The sequence below is a fragment of the Zonotrichia albicollis genome, chromosome 1 (assembly GCF_047830755.1).
Source record: "Zonotrichia albicollis isolate bZonAlb1 chromosome 1, bZonAlb1.hap1, whole genome shotgun sequence".
Lineage (NCBI taxonomy): Eukaryota > Metazoa > Chordata > Aves > Passeriformes > Passerellidae > Zonotrichia > Zonotrichia albicollis.
The window spans coordinates 43,144,114-43,162,512 of NC_133819.1; the positions used below are offsets into that span (position 1 = coordinate 43,144,114).

At 37.7% G+C, this 18,399-nt stretch overlaps 1 protein-coding gene across 1 annotated transcript in view; it reads left to right on the plus strand.

Annotated features, from left to right (window-relative positions):
• The window catches only part of LOC113460834 (uncharacterized), a 35,167-nt gene extending 17,092 nt beyond the window's left edge, over positions 1-18,075 (plus strand). The window contains exons 10-25 of the mRNA XM_074537645.1: positions 516-560; positions 791-844; positions 1,076-1,138; positions 2,278-2,343; positions 3,402-3,455; positions 4,413-4,448; positions 8,887-8,949; positions 9,726-9,788; positions 10,472-10,534; positions 12,126-12,188; positions 12,626-12,676; positions 14,251-14,286; positions 14,414-14,476; positions 14,796-14,858; positions 17,068-17,103; positions 17,998-18,075. Coding sequence (XP_074393746.1) covers positions 516-560; positions 791-844; positions 1,076-1,138; positions 2,278-2,343; positions 3,402-3,455; positions 4,413-4,448; positions 8,887-8,949; positions 9,726-9,788; positions 10,472-10,534; positions 12,126-12,188; positions 12,626-12,676; positions 14,251-14,286; positions 14,414-14,476; positions 14,796-14,858; positions 17,068-17,103; positions 17,998-18,075 — 897 coding nt within the window. The remainder of the gene's footprint in view (positions 1-515; positions 561-790; positions 845-1,075; positions 1,139-2,277; positions 2,344-3,401; positions 3,456-4,412; positions 4,449-8,886; positions 8,950-9,725; positions 9,789-10,471; positions 10,535-12,125; positions 12,189-12,625; positions 12,677-14,250; positions 14,287-14,413; positions 14,477-14,795; positions 14,859-17,067; positions 17,104-17,997) is intronic.
• Positions 18,076-18,399: the final 324 nt, after the last annotated feature.

The window sequence follows — 18,399 nt, forward strand, 5'->3', positions numbered from 1 at the left end:
CAAGGTTTTGAAGATTCTTAAAAAGTCCTAAAGTCTAAGATCAGTGTTCTGTAAATATTTTTTAATCATGGCTATTCTTTCTGGTTTTTCAATCCACTGTTCATGTTATAAAACGATGTAAAAAAGAAAAAAGCACAGTACAAAAACATATGATGGCTGAAATCAAAATGACAAGGTTATCAGCATGATAGATCAAATACTAGTAATTTATTTTGGAATGTATTTGGATTTTGAAGGTGCTGCAGCTGGGAAAAGATTTGAAAGCTAAAACAAGGACAAGCAGAATTTAAATCCTGATAGAAATCTAAAATTTAAATAGCTGGTTTTTTATTTAGCGTCCTTTACAGTTACTTGATTTAGACAGTGTTACAGTAATTAAAATTTATTATTCTTGCTAACCATTAAAACCACAGGTCTTATTCAAGTTTTCAAATCAGGGTGAACACTTCTTTCTTTGCTCAAACAGACAAGTGGACTAACGCTAACTGGTTTTCTTTTTTTCCTTATTGCTACAGGGTGAACATGGTGAGAGTGGATTTGATGGCACTGATGGAGAGCAGGTAAACATTATCTTAAATGTGCAATGCTACTAAAGACACCAACTATAGGGTTCAAAGGTACAGATTTTGTGCTTTGAATGGGCTTTAATGCTGAACGGTAGTTCTGTTGTTGGGAGTCTAGAATTGTATATCTGATTGCAGTTGGATTCTGCCAGAAAAACTTGAGAACGTGATTTAGCAGAAGGAGCAAATAATAATTTTTATTCTTTTTCTCCCCTTTCTGAGTCTAGGGAGAACGTGGATTTCCTGGACCTTCTGGAGAGAAAGGCAGCAGAGGGAGATTGGTGATGTACCCCTTACAGTAATGCTTAGATTTTATGGAAACATCTTTCCAAAGTGTCATGCTGTCTGTAATGACTGTGAGTTGTTTTTAATAGCTGCCTGTTCTCTAATATGCTGTCACTCCTGCTCTAAATCAGTGTAGCTCCACTGACTTCAACAGATCTGGCCCTCTGCTGCCACAGATACTATTTATAATTGTACCTGAATTGTTTGTGCTCTCTTTATGAATTTAGGGCAGAAAAGGCCCCAGAGGAGAACCAGGTGAACGAGGAGAATCTGGACTAAGAGGAGATCATGTAAGTGCATTTCTTTATTTTTACTATATTTCACTGATTTGCTCCTCAATTTTGTGATGGAGAGGTCTGAGATATTTGAGGATTTGAAGATTTTTTCACAGTTCTAGAAAATGCAGTGTTCTGCAAGAAGAATGGCATATTCTAGGAGTCCTGAACTCTTTAGATGTAGATGGACTGATGTGTTTTGATGTGTTGCTTGGAAGCAGATGTTTAAGCCTCAGGACTCCTGCTTGTTTATGATTTGTTTGTTTGTTTGTTTTCAGTGTAGACAACATAACTCCTTTTGGAGCTGCTTATCATAGAATTTTAGAATGGCTTGGACTGAAAGGGACTTTAAAGATCATCTAGTTAGTTCCACCCCCCCTGCCATGGGCAGGGACACCTCACACTAGACCAGACAGTCTGATGGAAAGACCAGGAGTAGGTCAGTCTTCCCTGTTTGTTCCCACCCTACAGAGGAATTCTGGATCACTTGAAAGCCCTGCTCACTGACTCTTGGTTAACAATTCATAATGATGCAAAAGCAAGTTGCTTCTTCATATTCACATTTTTTCTTTGCATGTTCCAGAGACCTACATAAACGCATTCCCTGGACTAAAATTCCAGTGCAGATACCACAATTCTTGTCCTGAAAAGGCACAACTTTGTCTTTTCACATATATTTCAAATACTTTGTTCCAAACATATATTGTGCTGACTCCTGTATTTAAAGCTTATATTGAAAAAAAGAGTTCCAGTGACATGATTATTTGCCTCTTTGAGAGATCAGGATTTCACCTGATCTAGCATTAAGGGGCTAAATGGAATTCCATTCTAGTGTAAGCCCCAAATGAAACGCATGAGTTATGATAATAACTCAATTAACTATACCAAATCAACCAGAACAGTTTCACATTTTCAGTTTAATTTGTTGTCCTTTAGTCATTTTGCTTTTAATCCCTGTGGAAAAGAACTTGGTGGACTTTGCAGAACTTCCTATATTGAGCTCTTACAAGCATCATCATTTAAAATAGGCTTTTTATTCCTTGCTCTCTGCAATTACAAATCTAATTAATTCTATTTCTATATCCTTCTGCCGTAGTCAAAGTAATAAAGGTATGGTAACAGAAAATGCTGAGCTTCCCATTGATCTTTTTCAGGGAGATCCTGGGGCTAACAATAATGTTACTGGCCCTAAGGGTGAAAAGGGAAACCTAGCATCACAGGTAAGCAAGCTGTTCTATTTTGTGGAGAGAGGATTTGCATAATGACTAATTTCTACTGGCTGTCCAGTGACCAAGGAGGTTTTTGTTTGTCTGCAACACAGAAAGTTTTAGGTACTGCTTGATACAAGAAAAAAAGAAAAAAAAATTAAACATGTTTACAAAGACTATGGAAATATTCTCACAATGTAGAGATAATGGAAAACATGGATTTAGTATAAATATGTTATTCTTCCACAAATCTACATCAGTAGCCTGAAAGGCTTCCAGTAATGTGTTGTAAGGATACTGTTAAAAATGGTGCTGGGAAAAATTCATGGAGTACCAACAGACTATACTCATTTTGTTATGGAGCTGCTATTGCCTCAGGGTGGTGGGTAAACTCCATTTTGATCTGTAAATAGAATATAAGAGCTGGGATATGTGCTTATATAGTGATATTTGAGTTTTTAACAGATGTTTTAGCAAAACTGCGAGGAAAGAAGCATAAGAGAAAAGCATGGCTTGCATTACCATTACAATTTTTTTTGAAAGAGTAAACAAAGCTGATAAGTAGTTGGACAGTAGCAAGAAATTATGGTGAATGAAAGCTTAAGAGGATGGCAAACGTGGGGAAAATCCACTGCTTCAGAAGTCTCTTTCTCTCTGAACAAGTAGGATTGTATACATACATGTATGTCTATGCAGAATGTGCTGAAAGCAGTAGAAAAATTCAGAGGTTTACTTTTGGAAGAATAATTGGGTTTTGATGATGCTTTAAAAGCAAATCTCATCTTAAGTAGTCTAATTGAAAGGCTGAAGTCAACAGAAATGATTTCACAGAAGCCTTGACTTCGTATAGGCTGTTAGTGACTGGAAATCCAAAACAGACATGATCTATCTGGTTTATAATTTTTGAGTATAAATGATTTGTAAAAAGCAAGAATCAACCTTAGTATGACACTACTGATTGCAATGAAAATACTTAGAAGAAGAAACAAAGGAATGTATAAAAAAGAATGTGCATGTACAAGAAAAAGGAAAGAGTGTTAAAAGATCTTGGTCATTACTTTGCTTTGCAGGGAGACCCAGGCCCACAAGGACCCCAAGGAGAACAGGGTGATGCTGGCCTAGATGTAAGAATAACAATCAATATGGGGTGGAAATAACTGATAAAACACACAGTGGGGCTCCTACCAAGAAAACCCATTTTTGTCTTCTTCCTTTTAAACTACCCTTCAAACTCCTGCAAGGAGAGAGAAGAAAAATCTTCTAAAGTTTTCAAAGAGAAACACATTTGGCTTCAATTCTGGTAGCTTATATATATTGCAATGTGTTTTCTTTTCTTTAAAATCAGGAATTTGCATTCCTGTTAATTCCAGGTCTGATTCATGTAAAGCAACAAACCTTAAACTCAATTTCTTTTTCAATGAGCCTTAAATGCTTCAAGATTCCACCCTAGATTAATCTATGTCTTCTTTCTGCCCAAGACTACAAGTTTTCTATGTCTGTTCATGCATATAGGTAAGCTCACTGGCAGCTGAGCTGCTCCTTTTTAGTTCACTGGAGATTGGAAATTGTGAAGGCCCCTCTTCTAGTGTCAGCATTGTGTCTAATGCCAAAGTCTGGTATGATCACTCCTCAATCGGGCTGCAAAAACATCCTAAAGACCTCCTTAAGTTTGTGAGGTTTAGCAGTAACATTCACTAGAGCTGCTGAGCAGTGTGCAGCAGGAAGTTGTGCAAACCTCTGGGCTCATGGAGGAAAAGAGGGCTTTTGTTCTCTTTGTTTTAGCCAAAGGGCAATTGACTGGGAAGATGTTTTCCAGAATTTTGTTGAAATGTCTCCTCTCTGCACTCATTAAGGATCTAAAACATTTTTTCTTTTTGAAAAGACTTCCTTGTGTTAAGAATTTCTGTCCCAAATCTACCTTTTTCTCATTTTTTTAACCTTAAGTCTTTCTGTGGAAATATTCTCTGCTTTTTTTAAGCTGTATTTGGCCTTATTGTATGCATAATGTGTTTTATGATAAATTGCTATTTCACATATTGCTCAGTATTCTGGATGTAATCTCTCCTGCCACTCCTTCCTAGGGTGCAGCAGGTCGAAGAGGCCCTCCAGGTATAAAGGTGAGTGTTTGACACTGCTGCTACCTATTTGTATGCAGCTACATGTCCAGCCTGAGTGTTTGCTCCTCTTATGGGAAAAATTTCATTGTGAGCCAAGACACAAGTGTTTAACAATCAAAAGTCTATTTCAAGCCGAGGCAGCTTTTGAATCTCAGGTGGATGTGGTGGAGACCCTCCTGACTTGAAGGATTTAGAACTGGAAGAGATAAAAGGACAGTCAAAATAAAAGGACAGTTACTTTTACTATTAGGGCAAGTATATGAGCATAGCTAGAGAAGAGACTGTCACTAAAGATGACAGGACTGAGAAGTCAGGCTGCAAAGTCTGACAGTTTATTCCTCCTTTGCTGCATGCACAGAGATATGTGTGATACACATGTGCAGCACAGATAGAATTAGGACAAGTTCTACACTATGCTTTGCTCAAAATAAACAGTGTTAACTGCAGCTCTGGCAATTGGCTCAAACATATAATCAAGGGTTTGGAAATAATTTCCCAAGTCAATATCTAGAAGAATGTAGGATGTACAGAATAGGTCAAACTCACTACATGCTGACTGATCTTTCCAGGAAGATCCTCTGGTAGAAAAACCTCTCATTTAATTGAGAGATAACAAAATCTCTCTCACTGTTAGGTGGTAGCCCCGGTTTTCCTAGATTTATACCCCACAGAGTCACAATGAAAGAAAACTTTCCGGAGATGTACTTAGTAAAGACATCACTGCAATTCTCTTAAATGATGGTCCAGATAATGTTCTTGGAAAAGAAAACTTGTTTATTCCAGGGTATGAATTACAAAATACAGTTATCAAAGTAAATCTAAACTCAGCTATATTCAAGGGTGGGTTAGTGCAAGTAAAAATTAAATTCTAGGTATTCTCAAGTATAGTTTACATGATTGTTCTAGAAAACCTTGCTTTAGCACAAGTGGTTCCCATTTGACCCAATCTCTTTGCCAAGTTGCTAACACAGATAAGGAAGATGGTATATTCCATGATACAGCATTTCCCTCTTTATCTTAGTGTGTATAAACCCAAGGAAACATTGCAATTTTATGTACAACAATGTCAGTACCAACAGGGTGGAATAAAACTTGAAGTTCTGCTGTGTGTTTGAGTCTGAGGAATTGGTAGAGTTGCAGCTTCTGAATGAAAGTGCCAACCAGCATTTTGAGTAGGTCAGGTGTAAAATGTTAATAAATAATAGCAAGAATAACCATAGTGATGCAATATAGAACAAAAATTTCAGTGAAGGAAAAGGACTGTCTTTTATGGTAATAATATTTCTTCAGCAGCACAGTGTTTGATTTGTCACTGATTTCTGGGCTTCCTGTCCCTCTCCTGTTGAGAGGTTTTTGCTATACCTTTATTACATTTTTCCTCTGTGTGGCAGCCAGATAATGCAGATTTTTTTACATTTAGAATAATTCAAATTAATATTTCACTGGGAAATGTCAATCAGAAGGGACAGTCCTACAAGTTCCCTAAACTGCACTCTGGTCACTTCCAAGGTTTTTGCAATACACATATATGCTGTGTGCCAAAATTCCTGTCCCACCTGGTTTCTGAAAGCTCCAATTTGGATTTCACTTTGAGAATCCAAAATTTTCACTGAGGCATTGCAGATAGGGGTAGACTGGAAGATTTTGATACTGTCTACCAGCAGGGAGAAAGCACCATTCTTTGGCTATTGCCAGGATCAGCATAACTAGAAAGAATGTAAGCATTTTGCAGTTGTTTCCTATTTCTATCTCAGAAATTCTTTACAGGGTTTATGAAGACATTTTAGATTAAAATATTGAAGAATATTCATCAAGTCTGCCTCTTAATTATTCCAATCCTTGCTTGGTCACTCAGAAATCCATTTCTTGGGTAATTAGGAAACTTGGTGCTTTTTTTTTCTTTTCCCTCTTGGATTGCAGCTGATATCTCATGAATGTTTGCATTTTTCTGTCACCTACCAACAAAAATAAATAGTCCAACTAAGCTACGGTTGGTAACAGGACCAAAACTGAAGTCGGTAGGAATGGATCTTTACTACATTTTGGTTGTACTGACAAGCACAAGAACCTTATGTGGTTAGAAAATAAGAATGTTCAACTTGTTTAGTAAATTCACAGAGTACAGAGTTAGTTGAACCTTTTCAAGTAATTGAATCTTAGTTGAGACAACCCTCTTCATCTCCAGGGAAGTCCCCTTAGCCAGTCATGCAGCCACGCGCTTTTCTAAAATGGCAGGGAACAAGAGAAATTACCGAAACTCACAGCAACAGAGAACTTTTAAACTGTTTTCATTCAAGTACTTGATGATCAGCTTTGACTTCTAAAAGAATGTAAAATCATTTGTCTGGGTCAGTTGAGCATTGAAAGGTAGGTACTATCAATGATCAAATGCAGGTAATGTAGTTATCACTGAAAAGTTGTAAAAAGTAAATGGCAAAGAGAATTGCACACTTCTGTCTTCCACATCTCTGGAGAAGCAAGATGGAACAATCAACCCTGCAATACAACAGGGGCATCCATCTTTGGGTGAGATTGTGGGTGTTGTGTCCATCCACTGAGACCTCTTTCATGGCAGGATGTTACAAAGCTGCTGCAGAGCATAGCTCTATCAGCAGAAGTTATGAGAGCTTCACTGTGAAGCTCTCCTGGTGTCCCTGGGCCAGGAAGCAGATCCACTTAGTCTTGATATTTGTGGGGTCTTCAAGGGTCCTTTTGTGGACCAAAGTATCCTGCTTTGTAGGGAAATTAGATAGGGCCAGTCCCTCTGGAGGAGGAAGGTTTTGTGCTGAAATGGGATAAAGAAGAATCCCTCTTTCAGGTGGATAATAGAGAGATGGATGGATGGATGGATGGATGGATGGATAGATAGATAGACAGATAGATCAATCGATCGATTGATCAGGTAGATATTGGTGGTGACATACTCAGAGATTAATAATCAAGTTAGAGACAGTGAGCCAGAATTCACCCACCTAACACAAAAGGATTTGTTTTAGGTTCAGCTGTTAATAAAAAGCACTGAAATAACATCCCCATCAACAAAGTAATTAACTTCTCTTGCAGTCAGCATGAGCACACTGCCGTTCACCATATCCTAAAGAGGACTCCTCCCAGCACGTGCAGTTCCAATTGACTGTGCCTTTCTGTGATAAAAAACAGGCTAATTTTTTCAAATAGTTAAAATAACCTAAAGAAGCACAGATAGCCATTCTTAACAGTTAGAAGTAGTCAGCAGGCAGAAGGAATAGAAGGTGTGATGTGGTGTCACAGAGGTGTTGGTCACAGACAAGAACAGCACTGCAATCTGTGTGATGGAAATAAAGCAAAATAATGAAGAGAAAAAGGAAATTAACTTACAGAAAGGCAAGAGAGAGAGGAAAAGGCAGAGGAGAAAAAAGGATAGCAATTTTTCTGGGTTTTGATTCAAAGTAAATTTAAGTAGCTGAAAACTTTAAATTGGTTTTAAATTTTAGTAGAATGTGCCTAAGATATGTATCCATTTTTTTTAATAGTCAAAATTATTTTTGTAGAAATCTATTTCGACTTGATTTTTTACATCTGTGAATATCATATACTTGCTGATGTTCTATTTTACAGTTTTCCTACTCTGGCTATAAATTAACATTCTTTTTTGCTTTCGGCTTTTTTTTTTTTCTGTTGTTATCTTTTGTTTCATTCATACAGTGCAGCATGAAATTTCAGCCCTTAAAATTCATTTTTCCTCAGAAGATTCTTTCCAGAACCATCTATTACCCAAGAATCTTCAGGCATATGTTTATGATTTTTCCAGTGAAAGGAGATCTACAAAGCCTGTAATATCTTGATGCTAATTGTCACCATTTTACTCAATCCAGAAGTTAGTGAGTATTTCTTATGGACATCAGCTAAACTGACTCGTCCTCAGATGGCAACTTTATGAAGATGGGAGCCGGAAATTTTGTTTTCCATCATCAAGGCAGATTTTATTTGCCTCTCTGAATAACCAGAGTGAAAGATGGGGAGTAAAAAGGGGTCAAATTCTAGTGTGATTGTGAAGTCATTATTCCCCCCAGAGCCATTTCCCATGGATAAGGGGAAAGGGAATCTGACCTTGTGGCCTGGCTTTATGACTTCAGGTCTCCACAGTGGACAAAGGTAATGCACAAATATTGCTGAGACATGGTGTAAATGTATTCAGCAAAATAAAACTGACCTCTTCTGCTGCAGCTTTTGTGTTCATCACACCCTCCAAAAAACCAAAGAAAAGCTACTCCTCTGCTTTTTATTTGAGTTTTCTTCAATAGGAATTTGAAACTTTTTGAAAATTGTTTGAGAGCATTGAAAAGCATTCTATCAACTGTTACTCTGTACAGATACTAGATTATTATCTTTTGTGTACAAATGAGATAGACTAATTTGTCTGTGTTCACTGTTGTTTTCTTGGGTTTTGTTCTGGCAGGGTGAGCAAGGAGATCTGGGAGAAACAGGTTACCCAGGAGAAACTGGTCTTCCAGGCCCCCAGGTAAGTAATAGAACTTCTGAGTTGTTTTTATGTTAGTTATGGAGAAAATAAATTTTCTGCCTTGATGTTTTGTTTGTGTTTTGGAAAGCTTTGCTAACTTCAACTAATGAATATTACAAGACTCCTTCTTGGCAAATCTTTTCTGTAAGCCTAAGGAATTAAATGTGACAAGTTACACAGCTGCAACTTCTAGTGAAATTAAAAGAGGAGCATGAGTAGCAAAAAAAAGTAATTTAGCCAACACATCTCCAACTTACATGATATTATCAAGCAGAAATTGTCGAAATGAATTCATTAGAAATTGCCAGCAATAAATACATAAAACCTATTGCATTGACAAAACCAGTGAGAAAAGCCTTGTGTTTAAAAAATTTGCTAGGTGGAGTAATTTTGAACAGAATTATTGTGATAGACTTCTTATAGTAGCTTTGAGTTTAAAAATGCTCTTAGATGCTTCTAACTTTTAAAGATGTTTAAGTTTAAAGATACCTTTAACTTACATTTTAGGATGGAGAAAGCATGCCTGGTTGATAGAAGGCTGCTTATGGCTCCCTTGGTATCCTTAGACACCTCAGTGGGTCTCTGAATCAGACTGTCAGGCCATCTCAGGTGCTTCAAACAGGCATATCCTTATAACAAAACAGCAAGAAGTTTCACCTGTAAAATAAAGCTTGTGAAACAGGCCCTGGGATTCTGGTCATTGCAGCAATATGATAGTCATTGAAGGGCTGTTAGCATTGAACTGACTTTTTGTTTCAATGTCTTCTTTACATCAGGGCCCAAGAGGACCACAAGGAATCAGAGGACCTCCTGGACCACAAGGCATGCCAGGCCCTCTGGTTAGTTTTAAATAATATATTCCACTTGTACCCTTTTTTTCATTATCAGTGATGGGTTGTTCTTATAAAGAGTTTTCAAAAAGCTTATAAAAAGTAGAAACAGGGATTTTTGGTGTAATACTTAAGGAAACTGATTTGCAGTCTCATATGGTAAAATAACAGCCTTGAAAATAAATTTAGGTGTGTGAATAGCAAGTGCTAGGTTGTGATGAGGTTGCAACTATTGAGCTGCTGAACTGTCTGCTGAACTTCTCACTTTTGTGATGCTGTTGCTTTTGGGGATTCTTGTTCTGGAATTACACCATTGTAACTCAGGACTGAATGTCCTATGCTGTCAGCCTTGATCATCTGTTTCAGTCAACTAATGATGCTCATGTTTACATAACCAATTATATATGTACATTAATATTTTTTACACATATGCCTGTATTCACTAGCTATCTATGTAGATAGAAAATAACATTTATGTCATACTTGATGAAATTTTGAGAATTTTATGGCAGTTGTACAGATGACAGGAAATAAGTAGAATGATAGTTTGACCAGTAACTCTTACTTATGGTCCTCAAAAGCCCAATATTTTTACTGTTTCTACAGTAATTTGAAGTGTCAATGAATCCTTGAGTGAGTGAGCCCTTGATTTTTTCATTGTGCACCTTTTAACTGATGCTTTCTTATTACAGGGTAGTCTGGGGATGCCTGGTTCACCTGGCTCTGTTGGAAAGTTAGGTGTAAGAGGAGCAAAGGTAAAGATTTTCAAAGTATCTAATTGCAGCAATCTAATGGTGTCATTCATTCAAGACAGACCAAAGAAGCACGGACTAACAAAGAGTTAGTTCAGTGCTGTGAAACGTGTAAAATGTTACATTTTAAAGATATTTTTCACTTGCATGGCAAGACAAGTGATGTGCTTAGGGTAATCTTACACATATCAGAACTACACTAAGAAGTTTTTAGTGTTGCCATGATCACTGTCATTAATTGCTCTTGTGGTAATGGTTCTGAATGGGACCTGCCTTCTCACAAAATGGAGCAGAAATAAGGCAAGGCAGACCCTTGTGGTTTTTTGATGATTCCTAGAGTCTGTCCAATCCATTGAAAATACTCACCAGTGAATCATAGAATATCTTATCTTGGAAGAGATCCATGAGGATCAAGTCCAACTCCTTGCTTCTTGGAGGACTACCTAAAACTAAACCATAAATAGGATCATTCAGATGCTGCTTGAAGTCTGACAGGCCCTGTGCCATGACCACTTTTCTGGGGAGCCTGTTCCAGTGACCAACACTGGATCAGTGACTTTACCCTTCGGTGAAGAACTTTTTCCTAATGTCCAATCTGACCTTCTCAGTTCAAAGAACCATAGATGCTTATTTTAACCTTGTTTTTCTAAAGATTCCAAACCAGTCCAAGGAACTTTTGCTGTTTTGGTGTCTATTTGGAAGCAATGCACATGTTGAGAAGCACTGAATAAACATGAAGTCAAACAGAAAGGCTTATACTTATAACAACAGGTTGCTGCCACTGGAGTTCACATATAATAAATATTATCCTTATTTACCTTTCATTTATGCTTGTTGATATGCGAGATTTTATTTAATAGAAATAACTAAATTTAGGTGCTGTTGAATATTTGGATCTAAAAATCACAAATAACACCAGCCAGCTAAGCTTTTCCATTTCTTTCAAGGGTTGTAACCTTTAGCGACAGAGAGCTATCAGAAGGTCAAAGTGCTGCCATGAAAAGAATCACTGTGTGAAAACATAATTAAAACAGTGACTAACATTGGGAAGATATATGGGAATTTCCATCATACATTCCATTTTTCAGTCTGGTTTTGTGCTGTTTAGTATTAGGGCCTTTGTTAGAAAAATGTTCAGTTAGAAAGTGAAAACTAAAGTGGAACTGAAGAAAAGAAACCCTGCAAGAGGGCTGAGAGCACAGTGCAGACAGCCTGCCTGAGAAATATCATTTGCTATCAATAGGTGCTTCAGACTGGTAGAATTCCAGAATATGTCCTGCTACCATTAATATAATTTTTTCCAAACCGCACTTTTTTTTTTACATTTGTAATTCTGTATTGCAATGAGAGTTTTATTGAACTTTGGGGTTAGCTGCATGAATGCTCAGCATATTCTGATTTGCCAAGTCCTTTCCAGTTCTACCACCAGGCACAGTCCATGAAACATGGTCTGCAATGGAATACTTTTGCCCAGCATCAAGTAGTCTCTAAAATGTATAGGCACACTTCAGTTTAACAGGCAGGTTTGCTTTTCAGAAAGAAGAATTCTCTTGAATGAGGCAAACTAATGTCGTTTGTGTTTCAATTATAACAGGGTGAACCTGGTGACCCTGGAGAGAAGGGCTTAGCTGGACCCCCTGGACAGAGAGGCATTTCTGTGAGTTTTCTGCCCTAATTCAGGACCCCTGTATTTTAATACCTATCCATCTGAGTCAGGAATGTCCATCCCCTTCTATTTTCTCTATTTGATACAAATAAAATTATTTCACGTTTGGTTCTCCATTTCCTTATAGACACCAGATTTCTTGTGGGCTAGAGACAATACCTTTCCCCTCAAATTCTTTAGAAGAAAGTATGTGAAAGGTAGGGCACACAGTGGAAAGGAACTATGACCTCTATCCTTGTTTTTCCTCTACAGTTTTTGCCATTGTTTGCTAGTGTTTTTAGACTGTGTTTTGATAGCTTGTCCAGCTTCATGAAGCTTAGTAGTTTGGCCAAGTCATTGTAATGGGACAATCTTAATTCCAAAATGAAACTGGATATAAACCTAATCCTTGATTAAAAGCTAACTCATAGCATATTTAACCTACACAGGGCATGGATGGCAGAGATGTCTATGGTCCTGAAGGAAGCAAAGGAGCAAAGGTATGTGCTTGTCCTGTGCTTCAAGTCAGAGAGCCTCTCAGTCTCCATTCTACTGTGTTACCAAACATGATCATCCATATTTGATTAAAAAGGAAAATGCAAGACATGCAAAGTGGATTCCTAAGGTTCAGTGAGAGGCTCAGGATTACCACACTCCTTGTGAGACATACTTCCATAGGATATTCTTTTGAGGACCACTCACTCTTACTCTTTCCCTGATGTGTGTATGTATATATGCGGAGGATTGTTCTTGCAGTGCACAGTGCTTTCTTCCCACTTCAGCCTGCCTGACTGAACATTGCTCTTGACAAGTGTTGGTGGGCTGGACACTATGGGCTCTTTTAATTTAATTATGGGCTCCTCTTGTTTCAGAGGAGGGATTCCCTAACTACCAAGGTGGGGGTGATACTCTCCAAACATCCTCACTGTTTTCATGTGAACTTTTTCCTTGTGTTTCTACTGTCAGCAGTAAGATCTGAGGATTAACCTCTGGATTGTTAAGAAATTCTTATAATTCCCTTCACAGTGCTGAAAAAAAAAAGCAATGAAATGCCTTCTTTTCTAAAATTGTACAAGAATTCGGCTCAAATAAAAAGTATACAGAAAGTATGAAGTAAAAATCATGGTTCCAGTGGATCAGTCCATGAGCAAAGTGGTCAGGATATTGGAAACAGCTGCAGATCTCCTTTCAAAGAGTTTGTGCAATATTGCAACACTAGTCCCTTTTTGTTGCTTGTGAAACAGAAAGGGTCCAGTGAATCTCACTGGTAGGCCCATCTGTTTCACTCTCCCTTTCTGTGAGAGAATCAGAGTGCTGCAGAAAGCTGCAGAAAAGATACGAAAGGCTTTCTAGGAGCCTCTCCAACAGATGAACTCCTTTTTCTTAAATGGCTCTTTGGTAAAGTGGCTCTTGATACTTCTTATTTTCCAATCTCTTTTCTTACCTTCTTAGCTCTAACAGTTTTCTTTGATGGCAGGGTTTTATAGGTTACACATGAGTTATATACAAGAGGACAAGGAAATATATAAGTAGTGTGAATTCCAATGTTTAGAAAAGATACACTTCACTTCTGATTGGTTTTGGTGAGAGTTTCCCTATTTCTCACGGGTGAACAAAGAACACACTAGAAACTGAAGTAACTGAAAACAGTTAATGAATTGACTTCTAGTAAGCCAAGGGAATATTATGGTATCATTGTTTAGTCTGGGTAGTATAAAATTTTGAAACTACATTCAGACACTGAGTTCTGAATCTGAATTCGCATGCTACATGGAAATTCCTCTGCATGTTATTAGGAGGCATGAATAAGTTATGATAAAACACTTACTTGAGAAATGGAATATTCGTGAAAAATTTAGAAACTGATAGAAATTCTTAAAATACCCTTCCTGTAGATGAACAAGGTATTAATCTAAAATTATGTAATTCGAGACCAGAGTAGCAGCCACTATTGCTTGGACAAGTTGTAAAGCTGAGAATAATTTTGAAAATGTTTTTTGTTTAAAGGCATCAAACACTAACCAGATCACAAAGTTCTAGATTCTTATGAAGTTTTTGTCCTTTCTTTTCATAGGGAGAATCTGGATTCATAGGATATCCTGGTCCAGAGGTATGACTAAATGGGCGTGTTTCATTTATTTTTGTCTTGTTTTACATTATTCTTCTTTATAAAAGGTTGCCTGTGTTTCTGTTTGTCTTCTCCTTTCCAATAAATTCTGGATTTAATCTATTTTCAGGGAGAAGAAGGAGATCAGGGCATTCCAGGAGCTGAAGGACCCAAAGGAATTAGGGGTAGAAGAGTAAGAATGATAAATCTGCTAACTCTGTGAGAGTTCTTAAAGTAAAACCCTTACACAAAAAGTGGTTTTTATCAAAAGTTTTAAATTTGTTACCACTCTGATCTTTTATTGCCATGATTTAGGCAGAAAGTCTTGAGAAAGTGCTGGTCAAAATCTTCAGAAGTGTTAGTTGCTAATAATTGTTAGGAGTGGTAGACTATCTTTATGAAAATGCAGGATTGAATTCAAAGTATCATTACAGAGGGTTTTTTTCCCTTGATGAAGTTTGGTACCTGTGCATGCAATTATAAAGAATAATATAATTTATTTCTATTTTTAGGGTAATTCTGGCACACCAGGTTCCCTGGGAGATCCAGGTGACCAAGGGCCATCAGGACCTATGGTAATTTTTTTTTAAATAAATTTTTTATTTTTAAAAAAATCACCCTAAAATTGCTTTTAAAATTACTATTAGATTAGTGGAATATCTAATAGTGTTTCACATGGTAAACTATGTTTAATCAGCCTGGCAGTTGCACAGAGTTATGCCTGTGGATGTGTGTGCACAGGAGCACCTGCTGCTGGAAATGAAATTGCAACAATACAATGCTGGCCAGAATTTCTTCCACAGTATTTGGTATTTTCTTCAGGCTGTGTGCATATCTAATTGAAAGAACAGAGAATACTGAAATATAGAACTGAATAGGTCTGCTGAATGCCAATGCTCTTTTATTTTTTTAAAGAAAAGCCAGGTAAAATGAAACTTGCAGTTGCAGGCACTTATTTAAATCTTAAATTGACTATAACCTGTTTATCCATAATACAACCAGATGTCTTGATGTACTTTCCAGTGTCTGTGTTCTGCATTTCAAGCAACAAAATGTTTTATTCTCTATCTAAGCAGGTGAAAGGATTAAGGATTTCAATAGGATTTAGGACTAACCCTTTAAGTAGTTAGGAAAATCCCTGTATGTGTCTATCTTTATCCTGCGGCAATTCTGAAAATTAGCTCCCTAGTGACCAGAAACAATCCCTACTGCTAATGATTTTCTTGTTAAACTTTCTTAAGCTTACTCTTTCCATTTATATGTGGAACATTGTTGGTAATACTGTCTTTACCTGAATAACGTGGATCACAGGATGCGCATGTCTTAGTAAACATTTTTTTCCCTTCTCATTACACTGTATTGGTTAATGAATGTACCTGTCCCAATTTATTCTATGATGCTGGGCACAAGAATGGTTAAGAGTGCCAGCTGGAGCTCATTACCCTCTCTGCTGCTTGGCCACTCACAAAATTTACAGATAGATCTTGTGAGTTGATGAGCCACAGCTGTGGGCTTTGCCAGTCCACGGTCCAAGAAATCTTCAGAGGTATTTCAAGTTCAAGATCTCCTCTTCAGGTGAGAATAGAGCTTGGGGTGTGTGGGCTTGGTGGGGTTATTGCTGTAGCAGTGCATCAGTGAAATGAGAAAGTGGAAACCCTGTAAGAGGTAGGAAAGCAGGAACATGTACAGGTGGTAGACAGAGCCAGCCAAAACAGGCTTGTTTCATCCATCCTTGGTGGTTTGGTTATCCATATGTGTCAAGTCTGCACCACTGACGTGACACCACCACTGATTTGCTATCAGTAGCATTCTTTAGGCCCCAGGCAATTCACAGTTAACTCTTGCTGAACAGTACCAAAGAACATGAACCTGCTGGGAAACATAAGAAGAAAAAAGCATGGAATGGCAGTGATGATGCTAGCAGCAAGACAGCAGAGGAGGTGAGGAAGGCAGCTCAGGCAGATGGAGGAATGGAAGGTTAACTAAAAGGGGAAAGAACAAATATGGGGACAGGGCTGTAATTTGGAGATGTAAGGAAGTATACCATTTTGGTAAACTGTAGTGTTATGGTAGAGAGAGGGTGAGGAAAAGAAGTTGGATGGGGAGTTCAAATTTTCCTGCTGTATCTCACTGCAGCTCCATGGGAGTAAGGCAAATTTTTCAGTAGTCTTTTTATGCATCTGAAATGCACACATGATGAGTACTCAAGCTCCCTTGAAAATTAGTTATTCTACCTATATTTCGTTCCTGTTATGAAGATTAAACAATACTTTTATTTCGAAAAAAAAAGATACTTGGAGTGCTGTTGTTTTTCCACAGCTCCCAAGGAGAAAGTTGCAGAGTAGGCAAAGGTGTCATGATGTGTGTATGGTCTGCAGGATTTTTCAAGGTAGAACTGTGGGGATTGTAATGTAAAAGAGGAGAGAGAAAGCTTGTCACACACCAGATGTTGGAAAATATGCGAAGTGCAAATAACAGAACCATAGCACAGAAACTGCTGTTTATTAGGGAACCCAATTCTGAATTATACTGCTCCCCAAGAGCAGCAAGTATTGAACATTTAAAAACCATTAAGGAAAATGGACTGAAAAATAAATCTGACAAGTAGCCTGCAGCTCTGGGCAGGTCCACAGAAATCTATGCAGGGAACTGCTGTCTCCTCTCAAATTCATAAATGATTGCTGGGAAACACTGTTTGCCTGCATTTTCTTTGGGCTACAGAGTAATACATGGGAACACATTAGCAGGGTCTGATTTTTTTGACTTATGTTTAATTTGTTTCAGGGTGCCAAGGGACCGGTGGGCACCATTTTAATGGAAGTAAGTAATCACCTTACAGCTAACTATACTGCATGGAATTATCTGGTTTAGTTTCTATTGATAATCACTGACAGCAATGAGCACAGTTAGCTGTTATAAAATAGTATCTTTTCCATGTGCTTGTCAGAGTGTGCAGTGGGTTCTTCCATTCTGCAAGCAACCAAGGAATGAGAAACATTTATGCATGTGGATTAACACCATGTCCAAACTTTTACAAACTATTGGACAATTAATATTCATTTATCTGTTTCTTCACTCGTATCAGTTTACACAATAGCTCATATTAGGGTTACTATTTCTCTTCTTGTAAAGGAAGGCATTTCCTCAGCAGCAGTTATTTTCACTGAGAATTACAGTGCAGGATTTCTTCAGAATCCTAATCCCATGTTAAAGGAACACTTCTGATTAAAGGCTTCATTAATCCTTGCATGGATGACTACCTGCAGGCAGAACTATTGCAGGTGTGTTCTATGTCCAGAGAACATCTCTCCTCCTTCATGGGCTTCTCACTTCCTATGTGAGTCACTATTGGAATGCCCATTGTTTATGGAAGTGCCATTGACTGATGATATCTTAGATCAGTTCACTACAAAATAAAGAATAGATGGCACTCATTCATAAAGAATTTAATGATTGTTTTGATGCTTCAGAACATCATTAAGTGCCAACAGAGCACGTCCAAAAAAAACGTGCCTAGTTTCTGCAGCAAGAGTAGAGAGTCCCTATACTGTCTGTTATAAAAAGGGACTGGACTCTGTGGTTCTGAATTTATTGTAATGAAAGTTCTTTTAGGAGCTGGGATAAAACCTTCAGCTCAAACCAACTCTAAGATTCCCAGTCTGGGGTGGTCTGGGATTTGCCATTAATTCCTTTTTTTAAATTTCGAACCTGCAGCCTTGTGAACTTGTGAATTTTACCCGAAAAAACTGCCGTAAGTGGGGAACATTTTCTTTTACCTCTGATTTCACCTAGTCACTCTTCCTGAATGGAACAGCCTTCATTGGAAACCCTATAAACTGGTAGATTTTATCTGGGTTCAGTTTAACTGGTAGTTGTTAATTGTAAGGGGTTTCAGCAGGTGTATGAAGCAGACTTATGCTTTTTGCTTATTTTTTCCTATCAGTTTATTACAAAAATTCTAACAAATATATCTTCCTCATAAAAGATTAAACAAATCTTTGTCATTGTGCCAACACCCTTTGGGGTGCTCTCTGAGAAAATACAGTATTTGTGTATCAGCTGTCCCCCAGATTAGGCGTGTTTATTCTCAGATATGTGTGCTCAGCTGAACTCAGG